At 43.5% G+C, this 10,407-nt stretch overlaps 1 protein-coding gene across 1 annotated transcript; it reads right to left on the reverse strand.

Annotated features, from left to right (window-relative positions):
* Window positions 1-3,248: 3,248 nt before the first annotated feature.
* On the reverse strand, window positions 3,249-10,330 carry LOC124072499 (protein LBH-like). Its single transcript, XM_046413971.1, has 4 exons — window positions 10,056-10,330; window positions 6,762-6,843; window positions 5,464-5,638; window positions 3,249-4,395 (listed from the first exon to the last, which is right to left on the reverse strand). Exons 2-4 carry the CDS (start codon window positions 6,840-6,842, stop codon window positions 4,328-4,330), a joined length of 324 nt encoding a protein of 107 aa, XP_046269927.1. The 5' UTR covers window position 6,843; window positions 10,056-10,330; the 3' UTR covers window positions 3,249-4,327.
* Between the last annotated feature and the right edge of the window lie 77 nt (window positions 10,331-10,407).

A 10,407-nucleotide genomic window follows, 5' to 3' on the forward strand; every position in this document is an offset into this window, starting at 1 on the left:
AAATGGGGGAAGAATTGGAGGAAAAAGAAGGAAGGGAAAAGAATAAAGAACAATAGAATTGGGGGAGGAAGGAAAAGAAAAAGGAGGAAATAAGCTGTCTGGAGAAAAGAAGGAAGAATGGAAGAAGTGAAGCGGAAAAGAAGAGAAAAGAACTTTTGAAGACGAAACAAGGAAGGAGGAGGGCTGAAGAGGGAAGGATGGAAGGAATAACAGAAGTAGAGAATTTAATACAGACAAAAATAAGAGAAAGGGAAGGCAAAGCAATAAAGGATGAAGAAAGAAGGAAGGTAACATAGAGAAAGGAACAGACCGAAGGAAGGAGGAAGGAAGAAATGAGCAAAGGGTCGATGAAGGAAGGGTGGACAATGGAAAGGTCAGAGGGACGAAAGTGTGCAAAAGATGCTAAGAATGAAGAATTCAAGAAGGAAAACAAATACAAGACGTGTTGTTCTATATTGCTGCATCCAATTGTCTTTCCTCATGTACAAAAAGTGGAAATCTTCCCAAAATTCCCTACAAATAACATACGTACCATAAAATGTCTACGAAATTCAAACTGTGCAAATGTAATAATACCCCACTTCTCATGGAGAGGACATACTGTTAGCATGTTAGCATGCTAACATGCTTTTTTTTTTAATTTACAAAAAAACTGCTACACAGTGTGGGATAAAGTGTGATGGATCCTCTGGAGAGCACGAACGTTGAGTTTTGTGCCAATCCATGTTGTTGTTGTTGAAATCATCAAAGTTAGTAGGATTCATCCTCTGAGGAGCCTGAAGCCTTATCCAATCAGCGCTGAACTGTTGAACCGAACAGATAGATAGATCGATACTTTATTGATCCCGAGGGAAATTCTAGAACAGACATCTGATGGCGTGTAAGTGCAGCGAAGTGAATCCTGTTGTGCACATGTGTGAGGATGTTTTACTGATTGCAGCGCTGCAGCAGCGAACGCTAAAAGCGTCCACCTTTGTGAGAAATATCGGCGAGCGAGACACAGTGTGTGTGCATGTGTGTGTGTGTGTGTGTGAGAGAGAGAGTGAGAGTGCCATCCTTAAGAGGAGAGTTGAGTCTTCCCGCCTCTGAAAAACAGCTTGTGACATTTGAGAGATAATTGACACTGCGTCCCCTCCCTCGCAGCCTCGCTCCCCGCAGCCCTTCATTTTCCCAGGAGTGACCCCGCTTGCTCCGATGAAGTGCTCTTCACAAGGCTGTCGTCTGAAAGGTCAGATCCAGAGAGCGAACGAGGCATGAAAGAAATAAGATGGAGATCCTGCCATCCATCTCGCTGTCTGGATCAAGACACCAGCCTGACCTTTAACAGCATATCAGCCTCAACAAGCGATCAAAGAGTACGTGGGAGCGCGGCGCATGTTGCCTGCTCGTCAAGTGTGTACATACAAGACCGACGGATGGAAGGGGAACACAGAAACACACTCTGAGATGCTCACATTTCTCATCTTCACCTGCAACCAGTCAAACATATTATTCAGATATTATTAGAACAATTTCAGCTTGATCCTTAGTCAAGTCTGTAAAATCTTGAAAAAGCAGTGAACAATCAGTTTCCCCAAAACGTCCAGATTGTTAATTTGGTCGGTCCGGCAGTCCAAAGAGCCAGAAATGTTTAGTCAACACTGATAATAAACAGAGAGAAGCAACAAATTCACACGACTGAGGAGCTGAGAAAAGAGTAAAAGATAATTCAAGTCACCTTATAAAACAATCTACTTTAATCTGTGTTTCCAGGTGTGATTTGCGAATAAAGAAAGCTCCCCAGCAGCGACACAAGGAGACGCTTCCTGTTCTTCGGCTGTGACGTGAAACGCAGCAGTCAGAGCAGCAGATGTTGGCTTTATTTTCCATGAGGCAAGAAACATAAATCAGAGACTAAAATAAGAACAGAGTTTGAGTTCGCGGTGCAGCCAGCAGCTGAGAGGGGGAAGAGACACACCTGAACGTCGCTCACTGGAAAGGTGGAGGAGGAGAAACACTGCAGGGCTGCAATCCCACAGGACAGACAGTCTGGCTGCGTTTTATGTTCTGTAAGTCAGTGATTGTCGATTGTGCACAAATTGTGTACAAATTGGAGGCATCCACCTTTAAATAAGTGATGTTCTGGTCAGATAAAATGTGTATCTTTTTGAGGAAAATGGCTTCCTTTGTGTAGTGGTGGGCAGTAAGACTTTCTCCAACCCTCCACACAGAAAAGAAAACTTAAATGTGCCTGCGGACGTTTGACCAGCTTGTTTTTCAGAAACTTGGACACAACGATTTGTTCACCAGCCGCCGGGTTTTGAGGCTTTCAGGTCTCACCTTCCGGTCAGCGCTTTGCTTTTTGTTGAACAGCCTGAACGCTGACTGACACTGCGAGACATTTTGTTGTCAGGCCTCACAAAGCAAAGCGACAGAGCATCACGAGGCTGGAAGGAACAGTTTCATCCACTGAAAACACAAACGTGTTCCCTGCAGTCACACAAAAAAGCAATTTTCTCTTCGTCGTTTGGGAAGTTTCAACACGTTATAGAGTAGGCTTGATTGATTAATCTGCAATAGTCGATCAGGTGCAGTGGAAGTTAAGGAGCAAACACTCACACAGACGCTCACAGCATTTCATTCTCCTCATATATTGTCTTAAGCCTCTCTGAGTGACTGGGGGAAATGTATGACCCTCCCTCCACTCTTTATGCACATCATATTCACACCAAACGTACGCAGTATTGGAGCAAATGCAACAAATAAACAGCACACAGCGAGTGAGAGTTTTCATTAAAGTCTCTGCTAGTCTATTAAAATGTAAATCCTCCTCACTAATAAGCCAAAACAAAAGTTATTTGACTCCCCCGCTTGGACCGCCCGCTCCCCCCTCATAAATAACAAGCAGTAGTACACTGATTTCTGAATTTTAATCTCACTTGTCTCAGTTTTTCTTCCCCCGGTGGTCAGAAGTCATTAATTTAAGGTTTTGATACGCTACAGATGATATTATTAGATCCAGATGTGTCTCGGTAAAAACCAGCAGCTGCTTCCACTTGATTATTGACTCCACTTTTAGCAGCTGCAACAGTGAAGTGACAAACACATGAATGAAAAATGAATTAGAATCCAACAACGTAAAATAGATTATTCTCTCTGTTACACTGTAATACTGCCAGATCCGAACACTTTCGTCATCACATCGACTTAACTCTCGACCGGCGTGAGTGCAGAACAAACCACAGGGACAACAAGTTAAAGAACCATTTAAGAATTTTGAAAAGGTTTATTACTTGTGCAATAATTTAAGCCTCCAGGATTTTAAAAAATATCATGTACGTGAGGAGCAACACACATCTAAAATATACCGGTTATTTTTACTCCTGTAGTCCGTAACAAAGCGGTCGGCCTTTAAATTCCTGTGAACATATTGCTCCAATATCTTACGGAAAACAGAACGTGATTACATTCCCTTTACTGTTATCAGGACAATGCTTACATGTTATAATCTATCAAATAATGCATCATGTAATATGTAATAACATCGAATAAAGTGATGAAGGCTTTCTTAATCAAATACTGTTCTTTAAAACACTGCTGCTATTATTACAAAGTGAATAGTGAGACCAATATCACCAAACTACAGCAGTCAGCACTTAACATACAGTGATGTAATTTACATCTAGACTTAATGTAAAAACTGTGCACAAAAGACAGTAGCTACTTTTAGTAGTAGTAGTAATAGAAGTTGTAGTAGTAGTAGTAGTAGTAGTAGTAGTAGTAGTATGGCACACATGAGCTAAATACTTAAGACAGCATTTAGAAACAACAGTCCAGATCAGGTGTGGGAATCTGGACATTCAGGGCTTGGAGCCAGAGAGAAACTTTAATTCATCAAATATCTCAAAATCACAAAGCTGGAAATGTGACAATTAAAACTGGAGGTTAAGTCGCTGGACTTTAAATTTTGATTTCGTTAATTTCCAGGCAGACAGCTTCTCATGAACAGAAAAGAGCCAAAAAAAAGATTCAAGATGGCAACTTGGTCCCTTCAATCATCTTCACTTGCTTTCATGCGTCAGAAAAACCTGCTTCATCAGCGCACACAAAAGGACAAACACGTTCTGTCAGAACATTTCAGAAGCTGGCGACAGGACTCTGGCTCCAAGCCCATGAGCTGGGGTTTGGGAATCTGCTTTTCTACCCTTCTTCCTCCTCCTCCCCCTCCTCCGTCTCTGTAACCTTCCTATCAGTCTGCAATCAGGCCTCTTCTGTTTGACTCGTTTCCATTCATCCAAAGTGTGGACACACTCACAGTAATGGCGGCTAACGCAGGAGGAGACTTTGTTCAGTTGGAGTCCTGCATCTCCGCACCCGAAGCCTCCTGATCGGCGCCGACGTCCGGCTGTTCCTCATCTGGAAAAACACGCAGAAACACTGAGTTTATCCCCAATCTCTCAAATTAGAGCTCACTTTGATACTTTCATAAACTGTGTGGGAGAGAGCGAGACATAAAGCTGAACCGTTTTCCCCTGCAGCTGGTTTGAACTAAATGCTAACATCAGTATGCTAACAGACTCACAGTGACGATGCTAACATACTGTTGCACAGGTGTGACGATAGGATTTTAACATGCTAACGTTTGCTAGCTAGCGATAAAAACAAAGCACAGCTGAGACAAGTTTGACCTTGTTACATTTATTACAATCCTGAGCACAACATGAACGTATGAACCACATTTCATGGCAATCTGCTCAATGGTGACTGAGACATTTCACTGAAAAGGACAAAAATTAACCTCATGGTGACGCTAACATAAGTCAGAGATCCTAAAGGATGTCAGGCCTTGTTGTTTTAGCACCATGTTTCAGTGGTGGACAGACAGACAGGCAGGCAGACAGACAGGCAGGCACACCCCTCGCTAAAGCCACACTGGTGGCATCATTTAAAAATAAAATAAGATGGATAACTGGTTTGATAATAATAGTAAAAATAAGTTCAAATAAAGATGCAAATATAATACACAGAATGCAAATAATAAGCTAAAATGCAGTTCAACTTATAACAGAATGACCACTTACTCTAAAATAAAGCACAACTCAGCTGGAATAATATTCTCAAACAGCCCGGTTGGTCCCAAGTTTTATTGCAAATGTGATGAATACTGCCATTCATGTGCATTTTAAAATGTTAAGTGGTACTTGGAGGCAGCATGAATGCTAATAAAGTCAATGGAAAGAGATGGATGCAGATCCAAACTGGTTCAGGTGACAATATGTTCCCTCTAATGAGTCACACTAAGTGGATTTACTGCATTTATTCTAAGTTGTCTGACTCCAGCGGTGGCCTGGCTGGGAGCCAAATGATCAGAGTATCAGTATCATCACATCACTGAGTGTTTCCACCTTTTGTTTGGCTCAGGCCTGCCTGACTGAACTAACCACAAAGAAAACAAGCTTTCGGTGACGTCGGGCTCGTCCTCACCTGCAGTTTGGTCCTCTGCGCTCTGCCTCTCAGTTTGGGCGTCCGGAGAGCTGGGCTCGTCCGGCGGCCAGCGCAGCTCGCCGCTCTCCACCTCGGCTCCGTCTGTCGGCTCCACCACGATGGAGGGAAGCCTCTTGGACAGCTTTGGATACCTTTCATGGGCATCTGGGAAGATCTGTTTGAAGTTTATGTAAGGTTAACTGAATAAGAACATCATCACAACACATGTGAACGAACAGCTATGAGGTAAATCGGATTAGGAAAACTGTGCACGAGATGAGGGATCAGCAGCTGGATTTATGAAGATGACTTCACCCACTTTGATCTCTTCAGACTTCAAATGTGCAAGTGCTTGTGATGCTATCTTTTCTATTTTCTCACTTATGTACTGCAATACTGCTTTTCCCACACTCATGTTTACAATATACAACCTGAGAGATGTTATTCAAAACAAAACAGACGAACAGAGTTCACGTTAAGCGACGTTCACCTACGGAGGTCTTACAAAAAGCTAAAACTCCATGTTTAATTTCTTCTGTTATTCCAAAAGAGAGAACATCCACGAAGTGTTTACTGGCAGGTTTTTATATTTAGAATGTGTTGTGTTTCACAGCTAATATAATAACATGTTTCATTTGTCTCCTACTCCACCGTAAAGTCCATCCTCAGTGTTAGTGCTTCAGGCTGCTCAAGCTGAATACTGGACCAGGACTGGTCCTGGCTTTAGGGTTTGGCACAATTCACTTCTGAACCAACACGGTACCTTTGCTCAGTCCTTCACTCTCTCTCTGTAATAACAGAAATGAGATTTCAGCTGTAAAAAAAAACGACAAGTCATCACATATGCACTGCTTGAAAGGAAGAAGCTATTGAAACTGGTCTGAAACTGCGGCCGGAGAAACTGGTTTGACTCAACCAGCATAACCAAACTAAAATGAGGAAACTGATGGAATATCAGCACAATATTCAACTAAATGAAATATAAATAACAAACAGTAGAGGGCAGCAGTGCACCACTAAAGAATATGTCCATGGTTAAAATACAGCCGGAGTGATCACCCTTTACACCTCCCTTAATGATGATGCACAGTAGTGGATGATAGCTCACTTGTTCTCTTAGTTCAGCTGGATTAGACACATACCATTTACTCACAGCGGGGCCGAGTCAACCCACATTTTACTCTTGCTCATCACTCCTGTGACTCACAACTGTATACTCTCCACTCGAATAAAACACGGCTGGTATGAAATAACCTAAACACACACACACACACACACACACACACCTGGAAGGATACAGCGCCCTGATCTGCTGCTGCCGCTCCACCCCCGCTGAAGTCCTCCGTACTCGGCTCCAGAGAGTTCATCACCTCAGCCATCCTGGAGGGAAACACATGCCGATGGTCACCGGATGATAAAGTGTCGATGAAGTGCTTCTCTGACATGACACGCTGCAGGTTTAAGGAAGATTCTCTTATCTAAACTGAGTTCAGCCTGAGGGTTACTGCAGGGAGTCACCCTGCAGAACTGACAAGTATGAAGAACAAACTGCCTGCTGTAGAACCACAACTATCTAAAGTGAAATGCACTGTAGTCATCCATGCACTTCCTCTTCTTCTTCCTCAGATCACTGAAGCTTCACAATAGCTTCAGCAGGATTAGACACAAAATAAGACCTGCAGATACTGCATGAATGGGAAAAAATTCCCACAGAAACACTCCAACATGTCGTGGAAAGCCCTCACAGCGGAGTGGAAGCTGTTAGAGCCGCAAAGCTGTCTGTGTGTTGGTCAGGTGGCCCAATACTTTTGTCTATGCAGTGTATGTTAAATTTAACTTTAGCAAATGGTGGCTAAAGCAGCAATATGACAGTTCATTTGTCGTGTTAGTGTCCACCAGGTGAATGTAAGCCCACGAGTCACTCCCTTTTCGCTCTGGTTTTGGTCTCCACCTCCTGAGGGAAACACCTGACTCTTTAGCTGCTAAATACACCACTAGAACTTTAGCCTGTGTCTGAAGATGTGCACGCTCATAGCCCGATTATTGATTTTTGCTTAAACAACGCCTCTCTTGTAGACCTTTCCGTGTGAACGCCCAACTTTAAAGTTCATGAGGTCATGACCCGGTCAAAATCCTTCATCTGCAGCTCAGCCATTATTTTCTTGTGTTGGCTTACCTGTTCATGCAATATCACTTATCTAAAATAAAACAGAAAGCGCGAGCGTTGTCTCTTTAAAAACTAGCCAACAGCACCGGTCCTCAGCTCACTAGTGAGAGGCCGTCTTTTTTTTTTTTACGTGTGACAAGTTATCAGAAACACCACTTTCCATACAATCACACCGGCAGTTGCTGTTGCCATGGGGACGAGCGATTGAGATTGTGCGCCTCTGATTGTCTGAGTAGCGCACTTTGCCGACAGCTGATTTGGGGGTATTCATGTGTGCCGTTACGCAGCAATTACCCCAGCCAGGACGGGGTCGTGTTGTTGCGAGACTTCTCTGGGAAGTCTGGAATCGATTCTGCCCTTCACCATCGCAGCGCTGAGACAATACAGCCTTTATTCCTCATCAGAGGCTTGTATTGTTCCCCTGGAGAGAATCTGTGCGGTCACTCCAGCCGGTCTCGTGAAAGAAAAAGGCTCTGAAGGTAGGGACCGAAGAGGCCTGTGGAGTCCGGCACATGACTCCAGTCTGATCTCGTTTCTGAGAAGTGCATTCACTCTGCGGTGATGTGAGGCGTGACAGACACAGGAATTTAAACGTGACGCTTCTGACATGCTTCTTTTATCCTCCCTCCAGCTGAACAAGGTTATCCATGTGTTAATGTCTGCCTGTTTACCTTGTGAGAAGCCGCTTCACTTCTGCCTCAACAGATATGAAATGAACTGAAAGGTGCTTTACGGTTTTGGCTGGTTGAAGATGAAGCAGCAAGCGTTTCAGCTGGCGGTCCGAAGTACGGCATCTTGCATTGTAAAACAAAAAATGTGACCAATCATTGAGTTGAACTGAGTAGAAGGTTAAAATTCTTGGTCACAAAAAACATTTTTTTCCTACCTCGGAGCCATTTTTTGACTGTCTTTCTAAACCGTGACAGTAAAAGCCACTTTGAGAGAAGATTTAATGGTTGAAACGTAATGATTGACAGCTGAGTGCTGCTCCTGATTGGGTCAGACGGGTGTGTAGGCGGGAACCTTCCAATCACTACTGCACAGACTCTGGCTCCAAATGACATCATCAGAACAAGATGGCAGCGCGCATATCGGGGATATTTTGCCTTGGCTTCACTTTCGTACACTGGGAGAAAGTAGGGACGCATCAGCGGCAAACTAAATGGGGACCCACTTGTAAAAACATTGTTACTAGTGGTCAAATCCTCTACTTTCAGTTCTCAGTTACAAAGATTTGACTGTGATTAATTGATAATGAAAAGAACTTTTAGTGACAGCCCTCAAATCAACTGTACACAGGAGGCAGGCTGGAGTTTGAAGTCAGATGTTTGCACCTACTTGTTTCTTTTCTTTTCTGTCTAAGAAAATCTGATTTCCAGATGAAACACATCCACAAATCTTGAGAAAATAATTCTGTTTGCAGCCACTCTCCCACCTTCCATCCTGGCTGTTTGCTTTTTGGATGAAAGCTGTGCATCTGGTGCGACCTGACGGATTAAAATTCCTCCTGTCTTCTGTCCATCATGAGATTCTTCATGGTGGAGACGGTCCAGTTAAAGGTTCAGCGGGTGCCAAAAATTGGGCCCCTTCGGAAATATTCAACAATCAGCTTAATTCCGCTATTTCATTTTGGCAGATCTGTGATATTGATGGGAAGTTGCTCGAATGGCTGCTCTACTCCCTCTCTCCTCTTATTGCCTCAGCTGCACTTCAGACATTTTTTTTCCATTTCTGCTGCTAAATCAGAGGCAGCAGCATCACCACCTCCTCAAATAAATCCACTAAGTTTTTACAGCCCAAGGACATGAAAAAAATCAATCCATGGCCAAATATTCTCCTTTACCTACCATACAGCCCTCTGAAATGTGCCACTGCTTCATTTTTCCTGCAGTTTAATTAGATTTCTCCTGTGTTTGTTGTCCTATTTTTTTTTCATTTTTTATTTTACTCGCACTAAGTTGAGGTTTTAATGGCACAGAAAGCAGAAAGTTCCCTCATTTGATAGAACACATTTATAATTAATTGTACCCTGTGCAGGTTCGGAGTGCAGCTTCACCTGCATGGCACACAACAGGTAGCCAGTTTACTGCAGGTAGCAGATCCTATTAATAGATTTAAATACCGTTGAGCAGAAGCAGTTCTGCTACACCTACACTTAAACACACTACACAGGCTGATCAGCGCTTTGTGCCCACAGTCCCACACACTGAGCATCACCAGCGCACAAAACCCACAAGGTGCAGCAGGTTTTCTCAATTTTCCTAAACCTCTAAGCTGCAGTTTCGAAAGATTAAACTGCTCAGTCGTTCAGTTACTTTTATATATAAAAAAGAATAAAATCAACCTCTAGCTCAGAGTTTGGAGTGAAGAAACGTTTGTCTGATTGTTTCCAGAGTGGTTTAAAAGGCGGATAAAAGCCCCGTACCTGTCTGCGGGCTGATCCAGTGTCTCAGAGCAGGAAGGTCTCCGTCCTCCGCTGCTTCATCACACTGATGCTGTTGCTGCTGATGCTGATGAGGATGATGATGGTGGTGATGATGGTGATGATGATGCGGGCTGTTGTGGGCGACAGGCGGCGGGGCGCGCGAGGCTCCCAGTGAAGTTGCCGCTCGCGTTAAAGTGTTCGGAGACTGCGCAGTGAAATGGGACCGGTGCTGCCTTCAAGACTATCGGAAATGTTGCCAAAACGAGATTGAGTGTGGGTACAAGGCGCGTTTCAATAACTAAATAACAGTGGGAAAGAAAAAAATCCTCAAAATATAAATAAGAACTAATAA

This window comes from Scatophagus argus, chromosome 15, assembly GCF_020382885.2.
Source record: "Scatophagus argus isolate fScaArg1 chromosome 15, fScaArg1.pri, whole genome shotgun sequence".
NCBI lineage: Eukaryota > Metazoa > Chordata > Actinopteri > Scatophagidae > Scatophagus > Scatophagus argus.

What these genes read in the sequence shown, in the direction of transcription:
- LOC124072499 (XM_046413971.1), bottom strand. Translation starts at nt 6,842, where the DNA reads ATGGCTGAGGTGATGAACTCTCTGGAGCCGAGTACGGAGGACTTCAGC. An exon ending in CAGCAGCAGATCAGGGCGCT is followed by an intron (nt 5,639 to 6,761) that starts GTATCCTTCCAG and finishes AACTTCAAACAG; the next exon opens with ATCTTCCCAGATGCCCATGA. An exon ending in CGCAGAGGACCAAACTGCAG is followed by an intron (nt 4,396 to 5,463) that starts GTGAGGACGAGC and finishes GTGTTTTTCCAG; the next exon opens with ATGAGGAACAGCCGGACGTC.